This window comes from Mytilus trossulus, chromosome 7 (assembly GCF_036588685.1).
Source record: "Mytilus trossulus isolate FHL-02 chromosome 7, PNRI_Mtr1.1.1.hap1, whole genome shotgun sequence".
NCBI classification, from domain to species: Eukaryota; Metazoa; Mollusca; class Bivalvia; order Mytilida; family Mytilidae; genus Mytilus; species Mytilus trossulus.
Window position 1 is genome coordinate 51,871,635 of NC_086379.1, and position 22,282 is coordinate 51,893,916.

The 22,282-nt window shown below is 32.5% G+C and overlaps 1 protein-coding gene across 2 annotated transcripts; it reads left to right on the plus strand.

Annotated features, from left to right (window-relative positions):
* Nucleotides 1–1,663: 1,663 nt before the first annotated feature.
* On the plus strand, nt 1,664–22,076 carry LOC134725250 (UDP-GlcNAc:betaGal beta-1,3-N-acetylglucosaminyltransferase-like protein 1). 2 transcript variants are annotated; one of them, XM_063588912.1, is made up of 13 exons: nt 1,696–1,783; nt 13,478–13,593; nt 14,175–14,291; nt 14,746–14,845; nt 15,209–15,273; nt 15,554–15,619; nt 16,369–16,464; nt 16,954–17,049; nt 18,665–18,789; nt 19,472–19,607; nt 20,033–20,101; nt 20,987–21,061; nt 21,398–22,076. In XM_063588912.1, the coding sequence occupies exons 2-13, from the start codon at nt 13,552–13,554 to the stop codon at nt 21,476–21,478; spliced, it is 1,068 nt and encodes a 355-aa protein (XP_063444982.1). In that variant the 5' UTR covers nt 1,696–1,783; nt 13,478–13,551; the 3' UTR covers nt 21,479–22,076. The 2 variants fall into 2 exon arrangements, with proteins under 2 accessions (XP_063444983.1, XP_063444982.1); XM_063588913.1 differs by lacking the exon at nt 13,478–13,593 and having other exon boundaries at nt 1,664–1,783; nt 21,398–22,075.
* The last annotated feature ends 206 nt before the right edge of the window (nt 22,077–22,282 follow it).

The window sequence follows — 22,282 nt, forward strand, 5'->3', positions numbered from 1 at the left end:
TGTATTTTATAAATATCCTAAAATAATATGCAATTTTTTATTCAGAAATAACTCAAATTTATCAAATGTTCATGAATGGAACACTCAGAACGTTTACTGAAACAATCCATTTAAGCTAGGGAAAAGAAGCTAACCTTCAGCAAGGGAAAGTTGCTGCTTGTATGAAACAAAAAAGCTTATTTCCCCGTTACACTCTAGATTTACCATGGTTCATCCTAGTCGACTCACTTTGCAGAATCTACCAATTTTTCAGTTTGTTCTCGTACTGAATATGTATGGAAAATTTGTCATTACACTTAAACCAGACAGAAATCAATCAATTTGGGGTCTGTAGTTTGTTAATAAAATTAACGGTACCAATTTCTTGCACCAGATGCGCATTTCGACAATACATGTCTCTTCAGTGATGCTCGTGGCCAAAATATTTGAAATCCAAAGCTTATATAAAAGATGAAGAGCTATTATAATCCAAAAGGTCCAAAAAGTATAGCCAAATACATGAAAGGAATCAGAGCTTTGCATGAGGGAGATACATTCCTTATTTTTTTGTTAATTGATAAGCTGCTTCTCAGCGTCTAGTGGAAAATATAACATGCATAATTATGTCATTCATATATTTTTCATGACTCTGCTTTGTCCCGACTTTGTACAGAAATCAATCGCATTCGTCCCATTTTTATTTTAACCAATTTGAACTACAAAGGTAAACAGACGAAGAAAATAAGTTCATGAGTATAAGCACTTAGAACTTAGTTATGTTGGTATTAGGGGAGACCGAACGTTTTCCGACTAAAACATAAAATAGCCACAATTTATGTAGATTCGTTCAGAAAATGCACTATTTCAGAGTTACCTCTCCTGAAAACCCAAATTAAACAAAAACTATCTACAATTGTAAATATATATATATTAAATCTGACAAATTTGTTCTTTTAAATGAAAATCCACATCAGTTATCTGCATTCCTGCATCAAAGTTTGCTTACTTGATTGCAAACGAGGTTCTCTGTTATTTACAATTCAAAATTACAAAAGACACCCTAGCCGTAGCACCTTATCTGTATTTGAAATAATATTATTAAAAAACTCAAGGGATAAATTTATTTCACTTATTCCTGTAGGAGTGGCTTGACTTAAAATTAAGATAAATTAAGGAACTGGATATGACTCAGTCTATCATGGGACTTAGACTTTTTTTTTAATGTATTGAGTATAACAGTCCCATCCGGGTCCACTCAGGCACCAGAACATGTGGAACATCATCATCAGAGAAAGTTAGTTTCCTTTTTATTTAAATAAAGATTACCATGAAAAAACATGGCCTGAATGTTTTCAACTTTTGAAAAACTATTTCTTCTAACCGGCAAAATGGAGTTATCTCCAGTTATAAAGAATTATATGTCCTCAAGGATTTGTATACGGTAAGATTTGTATATGATCCTTGATGTCCTTATGGGCCCTGTAATGTGAGAAATACAAAAATTATATTGTATTCTATATACTTAGACTATCGGGTTTTACTAACGCGCTATATGTATGTTCCTAGACACCATTATACTGAATAATATACGTATTTTTGTTTTTAAAGCTATTCATTTTACGTATATCTTTCCTCGACCGTCCGAGAACGAGTAGGTTTTTATTGTGTTGCGACTGGTTCCAATAAATTGCAAGGTTTGGTAATCAAGGGCAATAAGATAAAGAACCAGATATAGAGCTGAGAAAAAAGCAAATCTAAAAATCATGCACACATTTGATATTTCTGCCACAATATGACAGTGGTGGTAAGAACTACAATGTAGCTCACTTAATTCCAATGGGTTAAGGACATTGAAGTTATTGAATTACTCAAGCTATATACATTGTTTTGTTCGAAACAGGTCACATAATTTGCATGTTACCTACAGTAGTCCGAGATAAATTATTTAGTCTGACGTCTGACGGCTTTTTTGCTAGACAAGCTGGGGCCGAAGGACGTCAGAGCTCGTCCCATATCAAAAAGTGTATATTTGCCCTCCAAAATAGATGCATATACATATCAGTCGACTGGCAAAAATCTCAAATGCTGTTTATCAGTAACTTCGACATATATTCCCAGTGAAAACAATTTAAATAAACGTTTAATGAAAAATAAATCAAAATTAAACTACATGGGGGGTCATTCGGGATACTCCCACTCAGGGGCACCCAAAGGATATCCTGTCCACAAGTACCTGTGGACTGAGGGCCTTGGAATCATATAAATCGGGCTTCAATCTCTTCATTTTTAAAGGCAGTGCTTTAAGGCCTGACTTTTAAGTCATGAGGTTCATCTTTTCATACGCAATCTTTGCAGGGGGTCTTTTGGCCAGAAATAGATCCGGAAATGTTTGAATTTCTCCTCTTCTTTTTATGGTATAATATGTTTTTTGTTTCTTTCATTTACATTGGGGACTAAAGAAACGATCAGTGTGTATTGTTCGTTTTATAGAACTTGTTATTAGTGTGTATTTTGCATTATAAGCAGTCAACCTGACTACAAACTATCATTATGTGTATTCCGTGTGGAAAGAGGTCAGGTCAATTTCGAGTGTTATCTGACATCTAAAGATTCTTTAATTAGTTCAGACATTGATATAACAATGAAAAGTCGACTGAACATGATTAATATTGCATCTTCTATAATTCAAAGCGGAATTCGGTTTATGAACGAGAAACCGTAAAGCGTTTTCAATTTCGGTTCTAGTTATGTATGTTGTCTACGTATTATCCTGGTTCCCGGTACTACGTTCCGGGTATTAGCTATTTGATATATGTGATGGGTAACATTACGATCGGGTACCAGCCAATCTACGTGTGTATGTGTACATGATTTCCCGCCAAAATGACCGATTTACAGCTATGGAAAATAGTCCATAAACGTTCCGTATAATGATATGCAAATTCATAATTAATCGTATTTTTTTTTATCTTTGTATAATAAATATAACAAAATGGATTCCACAAAATTGAAAATAGCATTATTTTACGAGGATTTCTCATATTTTTCTCACTTCCGGGCGCAGTAATACGTATGTTTTGAAGAAGCTCGAAGAATTTGACAAAGTAAATTGAGAAGGAAACGGATAGATATACGTCCTTGCTATCAGGTAAAACAATTTAAATGTACAGAACAAACACATTTACTTCACACAAATAGTACGGGCTTAAGCTTTTTTTTGTCTTACACGACTGTAGTCTAGCGTTTAAACGACGGCGGTGACCTACAAGGTACGGGTCATACTGGGTCAAGTCTAAATATGTAAACATATCCACGTGCTATTAGGTAGAAAGCATCGTAATGCAATATCTACAATTTTTCCTCCTTTATACATCATTTAACCAGATATATTTCTCTTTCAAATACACTTAAACACGGGTTGTATGTAGGTATCTTTTCTAGTGTTTTCTTGTCCTTATTAAAGTTCATTTGTTGATGTTTAAATATTTTTGAACGACTGAACACAGGAGTGAATGAATGCAACAATTATATATACTGAAGACTTGGGCTGTACAATGATAGTGTATGTATATCATACTGATAATTATTCTAGCAGTAATTATGTTAATTTAGGATGTAATGACAGGAATTCATGAGTTATGCCTCAGGCTTTTTGAAAAAATATCAATGACAATGTAAACAGGAACAAAACATTGACACGAATGATGCTCTCTTCTATGTTATAGTTATTTGGGTATGTGTGTTACACAAGTTTCAAAAAAACTTAAGTTAGAAACTTTTTTTCAGGGCACAAACCCACTTTAAAGAGACTTGTCTACTGCCATACCCATCCTATTTTCATGCACCATTTGCAAGCAAGAGACTGAATGGTTTGCAAAATTAAAAAGCAGGACTGTGTCCAATTAAAACTAAAGAACTAAACTGGATGAATATTGTAGGAGAAATCTAGAGGGAAGTTTTGATTTGTGAAATTGGTTTTCCATAAAAGTCATTCATCCTAGCCTGCAGAAAGGAACTATAACTGTCCACCACCAACTGACGAGCTAATGTTGAGCTTCCCATATGGAATTACTCAAATACCATCAATGTCTATGTTTTCAGCACAGATTTCACAAGTTATGCTACAGCTGTGCTTTTTTTTATACCTGTTAAAGAGTTGTATACTAAATTTTATTTTTTTATCAATAAATATATATTGTGTCATTTAAGAACTTGTATTTTGCCAAAAGATGCATACTAGTGAATGAAAGTGGTGCAGTTCATTTTGCTTTGGTATATAGAATTGAATTACAATTGTTCATGTTATTGGAATGCTTATAAAAATAAGGAGATGTGGTACAATGTATTTGATATTTAGTGAGTTTATCAAGCAAAAGTGAATAAGAAATAGGTATAAGCAGTTACAGGTACCACTGTACAATCTCAAACAATGAGAAAAACTCATACCGTAAAGAGAATTTCATATTTACAAGCAATTTTTGTTTTTGCATTGAATAATTTTCTTCTTTTGTTTTAATTGCAAATATGGGAAGTGGTTAAAATGCTAATGAGACAGCTGTTATGGCCACAGAGCCTTAATTGAAAACTTCTTTTTCATTCATACCGGTAGATTTTGCCTCGAGTTAGAACCATATCTGCCAATTTTTCAAAATGCACATGGGGGTTTTACATGAAAGATGGTTCATATAGTCATACAAAACCTTCAAGGGGGCCTTCAAATGGAAGCAGGACAAGTTGCCCCACTGGCTAATTGCCCCACTTTTTAAAAAAACGCCACAAACTGATTTATCAAATCGCCCCACATGTGAAATTGGTTAAATCATGTTTAATATAACTCCTGCCAACTCGGCCTACTTATAAAACAACGGTAATATTTAGATTAATATATATACAATTAAAAATAAAAACTGGCACCTCTTTAATGAAAACTAATCTACACAGAATACAAACAAACCGAAAATTAATTTAATTACTATTATTGATATATACATAATAGTACTGAGATTATAATTCTAAAAAAAAACTGATTGTTGAAGAATAACTGTAAGTTTTGAAGCTTAGTTATTTGCATAACAATTGAAAAGAAACCAGTTAAATGTATCAAAATGCAATATAAGGAATTTAACTTATATTCAATGGAATAACATCTTTTTCCATAAGTGGGGCGAGTTGGCATTACTAAATTCATCCTGGTTAATAATATATTTATCTAGATTTCACCCATTTTAATTTTGAAATTATCAATTTCCCCCACCTTAGTAGTAATATACCAACTTCACCTGCATATGGAATATACATTTCCCAACTTATTAGGTATTCAAGAGCTTGCAGCTCCTATTCAGACTTTGTAAAACGTCACCAGTGTCTGAGCAGAAAGTTGATGAACCAGGGGTATGTCAAAGAACGTCTCGTCCTTTTTCTAAAAAAGTTCATCGGAAGATACCCAGAACTTGTTGATAAATATTCCGTATCAACTTCACAAATAATACAAGATGGTCTTGAAGGATAGATTTTGCGTACTGACGTTTGTTATCATCTTAATTACGTATTATATAATTCTTTTATAAGTCTTTTTTAGATAATCATTTGAAGTGACTCAGTGGTTATGTAAAACCACATACTTTGAACGGCAAAATTATTTCATTGATTGATATTACTTTTACTTAAGGATCTTGAATACTATGAATGACAAAACTATTTTATTCAATAATACTACTTTTTCTGTTTAGTCTGTTTTTCATGATATACATTTGACGTGAAACTGTACTTATGTATCCCGTCATACTTTGAACCACACCATTATTTTATTTATTATTATTACTTTTACTGTTAAGTCTGGTTTTTGGTATATCTACTTTACGTGAGTCTGTATTTATGTATGCCGACATACGACAAAATTATTTTTTATGTCTACCTGTGCGAATTTCAAACGCGCTATTTTACACCAGTAATTAAAACCTTCTATCATTTATGGGTAGACTTTACATAGATATATTCAGCCGTATTTGACGTGAAACTGTTCTTATGTATCCCGTCATACTTTGAACCACACCATTATTTTATTTATTATTATTACTTTTACTGTTAAGTCTGTTTTTGTTATATCAACTTTACGTAAGTCTTCATTTATGTATGCCGTCATACGACAAAATTATTTTTATGTCTACCTGTGCGAATTTCAAACGCGCATTTTTAAACCAGTAATGAAACCTTCTATCATTATGGGTAGACTTTACATAGATAAATTCAGCCGTATAAGAAAAGCAAAATGAGAATGTTAAATTAATGTATGCCTTTTTGTGCTTCTTTGTTACATTTGTTGTTTATGTAGAGATATTAAGATGATAACACAATATTGACTGTTGTACCCCTATTTTTGACATTTTTACTCTTTGAGTATGTTTGTTTTGTTCATGCATCGTTGACATTTTAATGGAATTTGTTGCGACTGTCATATAAGTGAGAGGTTTAGCTAGCTATAAAACCAGGTTCAATCCACCATTTTCTACATTAGAAAATGCCTGTACCAAGTCAGGAATATGACAGTTGTTACCCATTCGTTTGATGTATTTGGACTTTTGATTTTGCCTTTTGATTTTTGATTTTCCATTTTGAATTTTCCTCGGAGTTCGGTATTTTTGTGTTTTTACTTTTTACTACAACCAAGTCGATGTCAAGTTTCTTCCTAGAAGAAACTTTACTGCTGGTGGATTTTTCCCCGAGGGCATCATTAACTTGGTAGCTTTATGCATGATGAATACAAATAATACTAAGAACAAACCGGCTGGGACGTCGCCCGGGTTACCAAGGTCCCCTTTTGCTACACGGAACACTGTAGCATTTGATTTGTGTGTTCCACGGAATATCCTCCGGGATACCCCTGATTTGACGTACGTTCAGCCAGAAGGTAATTACTACTTTAAAAATTCAGATACTTTTCATAAATTAAAGCCATGTTCCGTTAATATTTTCGACTGTTTGAAAACACCTGCTACAAGTGAATCAACACCTATCATTTCGTCTTGTAAACACAAAAAAGGAAAAAGGAGTACGTGTAAGACATGTGATATGTTAATCACGACTCCTGATTTCACCAGTAACTTAACAGGAAAAACGTATTATACAAAATCTTTCGAACCTCTGGACTGTTCCACGGACAATGTAGTGTACGGAATCGAATGTACTTTGTGTGGACTACTTTATGTTGGTGAAACTCGACAAACTTTACGTAAAAGGATGAATCAACACCGGTCTGATAATAAAGATCCGCAATTCAGGGTTCTTTATAACCACTTTAATCAATCGGACCATGACCCTTCGTTATCTATGAAAGTACGGATCATCGAGAAAATTTATCACCACACAAATAGTCCAGTACTTAGTACTCCTTTCCGAAAAGATAGAGAAAATTTCTGGATAAGGGAACTAGGTACTGCAATGCCATATGGGTGCAATGATAATGTCAAAGGAGTAGGAAATTTGTCAAGTCCAGCCTGCAGTGATGTTAATGTAATGAGTTTATTTAATACTACCTTACGAAACCAACGTAGTCATGGACAAAAACGTTACCATCGACCTAATGTAAAAAAGTCTTCCAAATCTAGATCGGCCTCTGGAAGCTTTGATGACCTTCTTTCTCATCTGCATCATCCGTTAGGGTTACATTACATTAGAACTATTCTTTTTTCACTGCCGGTTAATTTTCTAAAATGTTTGAGAGATTATGCACTTGACAAAGGAGGTACTAATACATTTTCTCCAATATACAGACTTGTCAGTATAATTTGTGATGTAGCTCTTTTCCGTCTCTTTAAACCAGTAAGATCGGAACCTTTACATGAGGAAAAGAGAAAATTCCTTCCTGTTCACTTTAACAATAGAGGAATTGATGCAATCAACATCAGCAACGTTCTACACAACAAGGAGGTAACATCTAAAATTCCTATTTATTTTCAAAATCAGTCTGTTCCTATTGTATCCTACAGTTACACCAAAACCATTGCACCCAAAATATTTAACTATAAACAAGCATTACATGACCTTGATTTAGAACAATACCTAAAAAAAACTCTGACATGTGATTGTTCCAACTCGCCTTACAATTACAGCCCCTCTGGCCATGTTATTACTGGGGATCTAAATATAATTCAACATGATAATCTCCGAAAGGTGATTTCTCGTGGTCCTAGGTTTAGAGAACCCCAACACATCAATTGGAACCATAACTTCAAAATAATTATGGATTCCATTGAGAACTACGCCAGAGCATGGGCTAAGCGAGAAGAAGTTCAACTGGACACTTTGTCAGAATGGGTCAAAACAATCAGGTCTCTGATAAAACGTCGCATTCATAAGTTGAAAAACTGTGTGAATGATCGACCTAAGTCCATTTTCAGTGACAAAGAGGCTGTGAAATGTCTATCATCTCTTCAAGATAAGTATGTTGTTGTTCCTGCGGACAAAGCTTCAAATAATATTGTCTTTGTATGTAAATCGTATTACTACGAGTGTCTTATAAAAGAATTAGGAATTAATGAACACTCAGGTAATCCCACATACAAAAACATATCATTTGACAAGGATGAGATTTTGGCGAATCATAAGTCCTTCATGGCTTCTATGAACATTGCATTGAACGACAAATCGGAGGACTTACCTTGTTTGTATTGGATACCTAAACTTCACAAAATTCCGTACAAACAACGGTACATTGCCGGCTCATCTGCTTGTTCTACTAAAGAATTGTCCATTAGACTGACTAAAATTCTGTCCGCAGTTAAAGAGGGTCTTCAGATATACTGTGAAACTGTTTACTCTCGTAGTGGTATTAACCATATGTGGATTCTGAAAAACTCTAAAGAACTTCTTGATAATTTTAAATCTCGGTCTTTTTCTGAAATTAGTTCTATTAAAACTTTTGATTTTTCAACCTTGTATACAACCATTCCCCATGTGAAATTGAAAAACCGTCTAAAAGAAATAATCCACAATGCTTTTCATCATAAAAATGGTAGCATACGCTATAAATTTATCACTTTGGGATACCATAAGGCATATTTTGTTAATAAGGAACAAAAGGGTAAAACATACTACACAGAGGAACAAGTGATCAGTATGCTGGAGTTTCTTATTGACAACATATTTGTTGAATTTGGAGGTAGACGTTTTCAACAAATTGTCGGCATTCCTATGGGAACGAACTGTGCGCCTCTCCTTGCTGACCTCTTCTTATTTTCATATGAATCGGAGTTCCTTCAGACACTTGTCAAAAACAAGAAGATCAAAGAAGCCAGGTTATTTAATTTCACTTTCAGATATATTGATGATGTTCTTTCCATTAACAATCCGAACTTTTCTGATTGGATTCCATTAATATACCCACCAGAACTAGAAATTAAAGAGACCACAGACACGGCTTCCTCCGCCTCATTTTTAGACTTATACCTCGAATTTGACATACACAGTCATCTCAGTACCAGAATCTATGACAAACGAGACGATTTTAATTTTGAAATTATCAATTTCCCCCACCTTAGTAGTAATATACCAACTTCACCTGCATATGGAATATACATTTCCCAACTTATTAGGTATTCAAGAGCTTGCAGCTCCTATTCAGACTTTGTAAAACGTCACCAGTGTCTGAGCAGAAAGTTGATGAACCAGGGGTATGTCAAAGAACGTCTCGTCCTTTTTCTAAAAAAGTTCATCGGAAGATACCCAGAACTTGTTGATAAATATTCCGTATCAACTTCACAAATAATACAAGATGGTCTTGAAGGATAGATTTTGCGTACTGACGTTTGTTATCATCTTAATTACGTATTATATAATTCTTTTATAAGTCTTTTTTAGATAATCATTTGAAGTGACTCAGTGGTTATGTAAAACCACATACTTTGAACGGCAAAATTATTTCATTGATTGATATTACTTTTACTTAAGGATCTTGAATACTATGAATGACAAAACTATTTTATTCAATAATACTACTTTTTCTGTTTAGTCTGTTTTTCATGATATACATTTGACGTGAAACTGTACTTATGTATCCCGTCATACTTTGAACCACACCATTATTTTATTTATTATTATTACTTTTACTGTTAAGTCTGGTTTTTGGTATATCTACTTTACGTGAGTCTGTATTTATGTATGCCGACATACGACAAAATTATTTTTTATGTCTACCTGTGCGAATTTCAAACGCGCTATTTTACACCAGTAATTAAAACCTTCTATCATTTATGGGTAGACTTTACATAGATATATTCAGCCGTATTTGACGTGAAACTGTTCTTATGTATCCCGTCATACTTTGAACCACACCATTATTTTATTTATTATTATTACTTTTACTGTTAAGTCTGTTTTTGTTATATCAACTTTACGTAAGTCTTCATTTATGTATGCCGTCATACGACAAAATTATTTTTATGTCTACCTGTGCGAATTTCAAACGCGCATTTTTAAACCAGTAATGAAACCTTCTATCATTATGGGTAGACTTTACATAGATAAATTCAGCCGTATAAGAAAAGCAAAATGAGAATGTTAAATTAATGTATGCCTTTTTGTGCTTCTTTGTTACATTTGTTGTTTATGTAGAGATATTAAGATGATAACACAATATTGACTGTTGTACCCCTATTTTTGACATTTTTACTCTTTGAGTATGTTTGTTTTGTTCATGCATCGTTGACATTTTAATGGAATTTGTTGCGACTGTCATATAAGTGAGAGGTTTAGCTAGCTATAAAACCAGGTTCAATCCACCATTTTCTACATTAGAAAATGCCTGTACCAAGTCAGGAATATGACAGTTGTTACCCATTCGTTTGATGTATTTGGACTTTTGATTTTGCCTTTTGATTTTTGATTTTCCATTTTGAATTTTCCTCGGAGTTCGGTATTTTTGTGTTTTTACTTTTTTTTTTCCATTAGATGGGACCAGTTAGCAGGAGTAATATTAACGGGATTTAACACAGTTCACAAGTGGGGTGATTTGGTAATCCAGGTTGGGGCAGTTTTTTGTTGAGCCTGCGACTTTTGTCGCAGAAAGCTCGACATAGGGATAGTGATACGGCGGCAGCCATGTTAGCTCAGTTCTTAAAAGCTTTATATTTTAGAAGGTGGGAGACCTGGATGCTTCATACTTTGTATATGGTTGCCTCATGTTACGAAGATTCCGTCAGTCACATGTCCAATGTCCTTGACCTCATTTTCATGGTTCAGTGACTACTTGAAAAAAAAGTTTAAATTTTTTGTAATGTTAAATTCTCTCTTATTATACATGTAAGTAATTGGATAACTATATTTGGTATGAGCGTACCTTGCAAGGTCCTCTTGCCCGTCAGACAGTTTTCACTTGACCTTGACCTCATTTCATGGATCAGCGAACAAGGTTAAGTTTTGGTGGTCAAGTCCATATCTGAGATACTATAAGAAATAGGTCTAGTATATTCGGTGTATGGAAGCACTGTAAGGTGTACATGTCCAACTGGCAGGTGTCATCTGACCTTGAACTCATTTTCATGGTTTAGTGGTTATAGTTAAGTTTCGTGTTTTGGTCCGTTTTTCTTATACTGTAAAGTGAGTGTTTGCAATAGGTCTTCTATATATTGTGTATGGCATGGTTGTAAGGTGTACAGGTCTACCTGGTAGGTGTCATATGACCTTGACCTCATTTTCATGGTTCAGTGGTTAAAGTTAAGTTTTTGAGTTTTGGCCTTTTTTTCTAATACTATATGCAATAGGTCAACTATATTTGGTGTATGGAAATATTTCATGATCTACATGTCAGTCGCACAGGTTTTAGTTGACCTTGATCTCATTTTTTCATTGCTCAGTGTTAAGCTTTTGTGTTTTGGTCTGTTTTTCTTAAACTATAAGCAATAAGTCAATTTTATTTGTTGTATGGAAGAATTGTAAGCTGTACATGCCTACCTGGCATGGTTTATCTGACCTTGACCTCATTTTCATGGTTCAAAGGTCAATGTTTAGTTTTCTTGGTTTTTGTTAAGATTATGTGACAGTTGTAATAACGCTTTATTATTAGGACTATCAACATAATATCAATGATTAGTAAAGAAGGCGAGACATTTCAGTGTGTGCACTCTTGTTTTTAAAGTGGGGCGAGTTAGTGAAAAAGTGGGGCGATTTGTCATGGATTCCCTTCAAATATATTCTAATGTGGTTTTTGGCTTCTTCGTGCATTAACAAGCTCATAGCCATTGTTGAATTAATTGTTTTCTTTAAAATAGTCGACAAAATTGCTCTTACAAAATTTCCATTTGGGAGCCTCGAGCTCGACAGGGGAAAACTCTGCAAATACTGACAGTTGACAGGTATGGTCATCAAAAAAGTTGACATGTTACTATGTACATTTACGATTATGTTACTTGATGTCCTTGCTATACACACAGTACAGAGACTAGTCAATCTTTGTGAACTATTTTTTATGAGAGTCATGTGTATACAATCAATAATTAAAAATAGTCTATTTATATTGAAAAGGAAAAGTCTTTTATGTCTAAAGAAGAGGGATGAAAGACACCAAAGGGATTGTCAAACTCATAAATTTAAAGCAAACTGACAAGGCCATGGCTAAAAATGCATTTCATGGGAGGCACAGAAAATATACTGTAAACAGTAGACTAGATATAGGTGAACTAGGTACAAAAGAACTCTAAATCTTAAATTCTACAAACCACCTCTGTTCTATGGAAGATAATGATATAACTGGACTAGAAATACACACAACCTGTAATTAACTGCCTTTACAGCGCTTTCACGCTTTGATTCATTTATCTCTTCATTTATGTAAGTTTCACCTACCTGCCAAACCTTTATTTTTCAATATTTTAAATTTTTTCACAGAAACCGATGATTTCTGCATAAGTAAAAAATGCAGAAATCATGGGTCTCTGTGAAAAATGTTAAAATATAGTAGTATTTGTAGTTTTTTCACTGACCCCACCCCCACCCCCTCTCTTAACTTAATTTGGGAAAAATTGATTTACCAATAGGAATGTATGTAAAAATTGATTTTAAATATACAAAACTTGTAGAATTTAAACCCCCCTCCAAACTATCCTACATTGATCTTTTGATGTCGTCCCTTACATGTATATAAACAAAAATTCTGAACTCTATTCGTCTGGCACAGGCACTTGTCACAGACCCCCCCCCCCCTAATACACATGTATCTTAACATCAAACAAAAGTAGAACATAACACAAAAAATACACGTAACACATAACAAGTGATTTTAATTTCATATTGACCATTTCATTATTGGGCATTTTTTCCTATCCCTTCAGAAGGTGTTGGGAAATATTTAGATGCTCTCTCTCTCTTTCTCAGAAAGCAACTGCATTGCATTGTATTGATTGGCATGGACAATGGATATTAATCTACACAATAAATCATGTACAAAATGGTGTTACCGAGTAGAGAAAATCAAATGTAATTTATGTGTTTAATTTTGCACTAGCAGCAGGAACAAGAAAAATAGCCCATTAAAATTTAAAAAAAAATGTTATCCTTCTGAACACAAACTGTATTTAATATATGAAGTTGATGCCATGCCTTAAAACTCTTCGAACTGCACAGGTAAGTCTGTAAAAGAGTAGTTTTTTTGGGTATAGATACAACCAGTTTGTCCATTTGTAAGAAGAACCATCTCCGTTTTAAGCTACATGTAATTATAGGCACCAACTAGCATACTAGATATATCAACACTCTGGATAAACAACATTTTCAAAATTTTATCCAATAGCAGGTATGGTAAATAAACCAATGAAATAAATTACTGACTTATTTGTTTTAAAAGATATGTCTTTAGCACAAATTTTAAGGTCAGAAACTGCTACTTTGGCCTAAAATTAAATCTTTTGTTTAAGACTAGACATTAAAAAAGTTTCTTGCAACAAAAAAAGAACAGATAGTTGTTTCCCTCTTCAATTTTACCAACATATCAGATTTATCATATAAGCTTACTTGTGATATACCAGTTGTTTCCCACTTCAATTTTACCAACATATCAGATTTATCATATAAGCTTACTTGTGATATACCTTTAGCATCTAGTTAATACATGTAGTATACAAATAAGATGTGGTATGATTTCCAAAGAGACAACACTCCACTTTTCTTACACAAGAGATGCAATGATATGTAATGTTTTGTTTCAGACAATAATTATTCCTGTATACAATGGTTCAAGATGGGTAGATGAATGTTTCCAGTCAATAGTTAATCAAACATACAAAACTAAATTTCAAGTCTCTGTGTACAATGATGGAAGTAAGGTGTGTACATGTAGTAGTATTCTATTATCTTATATATATCAAAAAGTAGTGCTTTAAAAAGCATGCATACATTTGATAACGGATGGAACCCAAATTTTGCCGAACCTTCACTTTCATGGATAATTGTCATTTTAATGTATTTTTCCCTGCTTACTGATGTTTGAAGAGATAAAGGACTTAACAATAAAACAAAACACAGCCTAACACCCAAACTTTAATAGTATTAAAAGGGCTCGCAGGTATAAATCAATTTTTTTTTAATATTGGATTTCGCTATATTTTTCTATAAATTAATTTTATCATATACATTTTGTAATACAAATACTAAAACAATTAGAAACTAAAGTTGATATAAGTATGAATATATTTTATTTAAAGAACATGATAAGCTCGAGAATACTTAAAAAAAAAGAATTTAATAAACTGTTTATGATTGTAAAGATTTTTTTCCCAGGACAATTCACTTGAACTAATTGAAAAATGGAGAACAGCTTTTTTAGAGAGAGACATAGATCTGTGTATCACAGGACATGATGATCAGTCACCAAGGGGAGGTAAATCTAAAAAATAATAGTTGATAATATTATCGATTATAGGTTTTAAGTTATGACATTTACAACTAAATAAGAAAATTAGTATTTAAAGCAAAGGACAGAATGTATGTTTTAGTCCATTTTCCTCTTTATTATTGTTTTTTTTCAAAAAAGGCCATGATAAAAAATATAGTACAACTAAAAGACCTGGATGGGATAATACACACACCGTTCAAACATTGTATACTAATTTGAGACTAAGAGGCTATTTCAGAACTGAACATGGTTCATCAGCTTAATATTATAAAGTTATTATAATATTATTCAACTTTTCATGAACACAAATTTTAACCAAAGTTCTGTTTCTGATTTTTTTTTCCATAGTTGGATGGTCTAAGAACAAAGCAGTTGAAAACAGTGCTGGGCAGTTCCTTTGTTTTCTGGATATTGTAAGTTAAATGTTTTTTTTTTTTTATACATCTATAGATCTGTGTCATTTGGTTGCTGTCTTATTGACACATACCTTCATCTCATTTTACATGTATTTTAGAACCATGTAAACAAACTCATACACCTTACACAATACTAAACCATGCTTATACACAAAATGTGTGTGAGCAACATGAACAGTGATAAAGAAAAGGAACTAAACACACCAGCTGTTAATGAAATGTTGGTATTAATTCAAATACTGCAAATTGCTTTTCTGAAATGTATATTGTTTTGTAGGATGATGTGATGGATAAAGACAGGTTACTAAAACAATATCAAGCAGCTAAGTCACAAGATAATGTGGTAGGTTTTTTTTCAATTCAAAGATTTTATTGTTAAATATTCAAACAAAGGAATTGGATAAAGGTTCAGCCTATATAAATCCTATCCCATACAAGATGGATAGAATAATAATTGACTTTTACATATAATGTTAATTCATACATCATATAGTCTCACAGTGAGTAAGGGGAGGGAACCCTCTCTCATCTTACAATACATAGATTATACTTCAAAAACATTTAGTTAATGTGGTATGTGTGATGAGGATCTTATAACCAGTTGAAATATTGAAATATTACACTTTTTTTCTGTCTGTTACTTTGAAAATACTTTTATTCCTGGGAAACCAAGAAATAAGTTTTTCATTATTTTCATGGTTGTCACAAAAATCATGTTTTTCTTTTTTTACCTTCATTTAACTGACTACATAAATCATTGAACTTCAAAGTTCCTGAAAGTGTAGGAATTACAGGTTGAAAAACATCCAAAAGTCAAACAATCCTAAACTACTCAAAGACTGAAAGCTAGCTCGTAATATATGCTTTTGCAATAAGTATTCTTAACTCTTCAATAAACATAATTATAAATTGAATAATATAACCAGAAAAAAACTTGGTTTGACATGCAATTTTTTCATATTTTATTTCTTGATCTTTCATGACAGCTTTAGTGGGGATATTATTTGTCAAGTCCTCATTCTCTATTACGGTTAAACGTTATATAAATATTTGAAGGACATATCTATTTCCTTCAAAAAACCTTTTCTTCAGATTGTGGGATGTAGATTCCACAGAGAACCAGTTGGGTCTACAGAAAGATACACAAGATGGGCTAATAATTTACTTCAGGGGAAATTAACAACACAGGTAATTAAATTAAATTATTATCTATGCCATTTCCAAAGGATTTTGTGTGCTTATTTCTTTAAACTTGATTGTACTTCAGACAGTATAGAATATAATTTTCAACCACATCTTATATCATTCTCTCTTATTAAAAATTTATAAAAAGAAAAATTCCTTAAGATATAGTTTATTTGATGTCTTTAGCTGGTTGAAAAATTAGAATTAAACTTTTACTTTTAAAAGTTGTTTTTTAGCTCAACTGTCCTAAAATGTGATATGAGCTTTTGCTTGGAAAATTTGGTACAAAAGATCAGCAAATCAAGGTTTTCCACCAATGAAATTTTAAGAAAATTGTATAGCAAATTTTGGAGTTATTGACTATGAAATGTCAATTTTTGGTTAAGTTTGCAGTTTTTGGTTATAATCTTGAAAACTATAACAGAGGGAAAACAGTAAGATATACAAATAATTCAACTGTTATCTTATGTACATATATCTTTATTTTTACAGATTTATACATCCCATGGCCCAACAGTAATTATGCCTACATGGTTCTGCTCTAGAAATGTGTTTGATAAAATTTGTGGATTTGATGAAGGAGGAAAGGTAAATAGATACCAAATAGATATGAGATGTAGGTATACATTGTCAATAAACCATTAAGATATGAGATGTAGGTATACGTTGTCAATAAAACATTAACCCAAATACACAAAAACAAAAGACATTTTGAGGTCAACTCATATTTATATAGTCCTCATCAATTTACAAGACTTAGTGTCTAGGTGTAATACCACCAAATCATAGTACGTCACATCCGGTTGCATATGAAAGTAGGCCTATAAAAATATTCCCTTGAATTTGACAGTTGTAGAAAATTAACCCTGCATTTCAATGCACTTAAATTTTTCTGAGTCGTAAATATGTATGTTGGATGTCTGAAAGCATCATTCTTTTTTTATTTGATGGTCTTATAAAATATTTTGGAACGTAAAGGTTACATAGTTACCAAAGCAGGTAACCAGTGAATAACAGTGTAAAAATTGGGTTGTTTACTTCCAGTGATGATTATTTTCTTATATGCAATGAAATGTCGTGTGAAATTTTCACTGTATCACTGGAAAGGATTAAACTTTACACATGCAAAGTATTTCTTTGGTTGAAATGGGCCATTCTAGTTAATTTCTGACAGGTGGGGATGGATGGGGAGGTTTTTGTTCATACCTATCAGAAAAAAACATCATGAAAAACTACCTATCAGATCTATAAATTAAGACCTATCAGATGTTGAGTTTCTGTTCAAATTGGGTGGATGGGCTTTCATGGGACAAGTTGACCTATCAGAATTATTTACTGCAAGGATTGTACCCATCAGAATTTTAAATCCAATACCCGGTAATGTATAATAGGAAACTGTCTACATTCCAAAGCACCCCTAAGATCTGGCAAAGGTATTTTTTGTAACCCCGAAGATGTAATTATTTTTAATTATTTAAAGTCGCAAGACCCCCAGAAATTGTTGCGAAAAAGTGTACCTGTCAGATGAAAAAACCCAAAATTTCACCCCTAAGATGTATAAATTTTACACCCCTCAGAAAGGACCATCCATCCCCCATTATCAGATATTAACTAGAATGGCCCAATAAAGGTAAATACTGTACAATTTTTTTTAAAGTGCCAATTTAACAAAGACTAATAGGGAAAAATCAATGGTGGTATTACACCTGTCTAGACAGTATGTGAAAGTACAAATGGCCTCTCAGTTTGTTGACTCTTTCTTGTTAAAAATCCTATGATATTGTCTTCTGAATACTATTCTGAAGAACAAACTATATGATTTTATATGCATTATTCAGTGGTGAAACAAATATCATGAATATTTTGGGCACTGACTGCATTCATAAAACTATTTTATTTGACTGTGATTTCATTTATTTTCATGGGTACCAATTTTCGTGGATTGATCAAAATTTTCATTGATATGGATATTTGATTTCGTGGTTTTGCCAAAGTTTGCATAGAAAATTTATGATTCATTGGACATTTGAATTAGTGGTCCCAGAAAACTATGAAATCCACGAAATTTGGTATCTAACGAATAAAATGAATCCACATATGAATGTTTCTTGTTGTTACACATTTATTTATTTCAGATTATTATTTCATGGTAAGCAATGGACATGTTTTGTAAGCACTATGAAATAAGATAAATGTATTTTAGGGTGTTCCAGAAGATCTGATATTTTTTTACAAGCACCTAGACCTTGGTGGAACAGTACTGAGAATAGATGAAGATCTATTAATGTATCGCTATCATCAGACATCAGCTACATTCTCTGTGAAAGAGTAAGTATTGTAAATTCTGAAATTATCACATGCATCTATAACTGTGTTTTTTAAATCCTGTATAAGGATTCTTACAATTTGTTTATAGCAGACAACAATGATTGAATTGTTTCTGCAAATTAGAGTGCAATTATGCTTTTCATGGCACACTTTTGAGATTGCAGACAACAATTGCTCTACCAAACTAACATGATATGAATAAGAAGATGTTGTATGAGTGCCATTGAAACAGATCTAAAACCTTTTCACAATGTATAAAAAGTTAATAATTATAGGTAAAAGTACGGCCTTCAACACAGAGACTTGAATCACACTGAACAGCAAGTATAAAGGGCCCCAAAATGACTAGTGGATAACATATCAAACAGGAAATCCAAAGGTCTAATCTATATATGCAAAACAAGAAACAAGCAACACCTATGAACCACACCAACAAGCAACAATCATTGAACAACAGCTTCCTGAATTAGAATAGGTGCATAAAATACAGCAGGTTTAACATTATAAGGTTTAGATCTGTATATCTGTTTAAAACAAATGGTTCGAGATGATAAACTTCATATGGCTTTAATTTGTATCTTTTTTTATTTCTTGCCCACTATTAATCAAGAATATATTTCTACTTTTTCAAGCCTTCTATTAACAAAGTATTTGTTCTATAATGTAATGTAATTTTTCACAGAGAGACGATATGGAACATTAGACTTGAACATCTACAGAAGCAAGTGCTATCTGTGTTATCCGAGTATACAATCTGGAATGCTGGAAAGCAAGGGAGAAAGTTTTTCCGTTCTCTCTCAACTGATAATCAGAACAAGGTGAGAAAACTTAACTAAAATTTGCCAATAATACTTCTTAATTGAGCATGATATATATATGAGAACCAATTTCAAGGTCAGTCACATGCCAAGGGAAAGGTCGAGAGAAAAGTGAATAATGGTAGGTCAGATGGGAGAAGGTCTTGGTGGAAGATTCTGTTCAATGCTTTTACAACTCTATAAAATTACAAAAAGAAGAATTATATTTATATGCTTCAGCTGTGAAATAAGCTTTTTATTTGATTTCCTATGCATTGTTGTGACTTTGTCGTTGGAAACATGGGAGTTATGAATATTGCATTGATTGTGGAAAGCCTTGTATTTGTTGTTTTCCAATCATTAGCATGGATTCTTATGAAACATACAACTACTGTGGTTATCATTCATTTGATATGTTGCATCTAATTTTAATTATTTACTTTCAGGTAAAATCTTTCTGTGATGTTGATGAAAAGAAAATTCAGAAAGGGTATTACACTTTTGAAGAATCAAAGGTAAGGATTCACATTTTTCTTGACTATTACTAGTGTGCTTCAAATTTATTTTCTTGTAAGTTGTATATTCTGCTATTGCAAATCAAGGAAAGCTATTTAGGATCATAGCTTGCTTACTGAAAAGTGTCCTGTGTATTAAATTGTATTTCCAAATAAAAGGTAACATATTAAAAAGAAATTATTGCTGAACAGCATGTTGATACTGTAAATTCAGAAATTATTGCATGCATTTATAATAGTGATTTATCAAGAATTAACAGAAACGTGAAATTAATTATTAAGAATTTGGAAAAATCTGCATACAAATTCATATATGAGATACTAGAATTTGAGTTCTTATTATTGCAATACTCACCCCGTCGCATTATTTGCATTATTCTCATTAATTAAAACCTTGCAATAATTTCTGATTTTACAGTACATGTATATCTATATAAGTTAAGGAGATCAAGTATGATTTCCATTGAGAAAACTATCCAACAGAGCCCAAATGATGGGGTTTTAAGCAATTATATGTTAACAAATGGGCGTCAACAATCATCAAAAACCCATTCCATGTTGACAGCCATATGACACCCTGACATAGTAAAAAAAAAATGGTATGATTTTTTACAAGGCAATAAACAAACAAATCCTGCTGAAACAGTCTCCTGACTAGGAACAAGAACAGTCAAAATATGTCAGGGTTAAACATATTTGTTAGTGCTAAACCTTCTCCCTAACCGTGGAAAATAGTGTAACAACACAATATAAGAATAAGATCAGTTGGAAATGTCTAGACTCTTTGGTCTTTAAAAAGCACAAATAATAAACAGAAGGTTAAAAGACACTAGTCTGTTTTAAAACGACATTATTATTTATTAAGATGTGTATGTTTTATTACAGATAAAACCAAAACCAAAGATTCCAATAGTTCATTATACAAAGGCCACACCTCCATTCATTATCTGTCTGAAACTGGTGAGTGTTAAAAGATTTGATTATTGTACATTGTTCAAACTCCTACAAATAACACATCAACCCTGAACACAATTTAAAGTTGGTATAAATCTCTCAAGAACTTATGTTTGTACTATTATAGGGAACCAAATCAATATAAAACTTGTATTCATATGATCATGATATAAACATATAAATCAGTTTCCCACAGATGGGGTGACTGGTTGTTTGGACTGTTATATACATATGCAGTTTATGAGTCTCAATCCCCTGAATATGCTTCACTAACATCTCTTACAATTAAAAAAACCAATTGCACAGTTTATCATTCTTTCACTTATATTTTTGAATTTACAGGATATGACAGATGGAGAATTTGAGAAGAATTTGGCATCCATGAATCTTACTGAAGGTACTGACTATTTCTTGTTCTCCTGATGAATGAACATGTCACCAGTGGATAATACTGTGAATTATTCCTCAATCACCAAGGAATCCAAGATCAATTATCAATCCTTCAAATAAGGAAGTGGAAAGGGAGATAATCCAAAGAGTATACAGGTAGCAGTTGCAGAAGCTTAGATCGTTGTTCAACTGAAAACTCATTATGGGATTAACATTGATGAAATTTTTTTGATTACAAGAAGAAATGATGGAGAGGATACTCAATAAAAAAATATCTTTTTTGATAATCTTATATTGTACATGTTCACACTTTAACAATAAGAGTGGATGAGATTTCAAATCAAGTCAAACCTTAAAAAAAAATCCACAAATATTTGTCAATTATCTGACTTTTTAACTAAATAACTAAAACCTATGATATCAGATGAATATGTAAATCTTGCACTGATTTAGTAAACCTTATATGTTTAACCTTTGATTAAAGGACTTTGAAAACTTGCTCTTCCAAGTCTTAACTATAAGTGGGTGTATTTTATGTTCTGCATAGTGGAAATGTAAAAGAAATTTTGATTTGCTTCTATAGGTGATTACCCCATTTTTAATGTGTCTTCCCTGGTAACCATGTATGTTATAATGGAATAGACCTAGAAATAAAGATAAAAAGTATCACAAACTTAAAATTTTTGAAGATTTATGACAATGGCATTATCTAGATCAATAAAAACTAGGTCACGGTCTAATTAACCAAGCCAGACAATCATGAACATCTAACAATCATTCCATGCACCAAATATAGTTGACAACTGCTTATTATAGTATACAAGAATCAAACCTTAC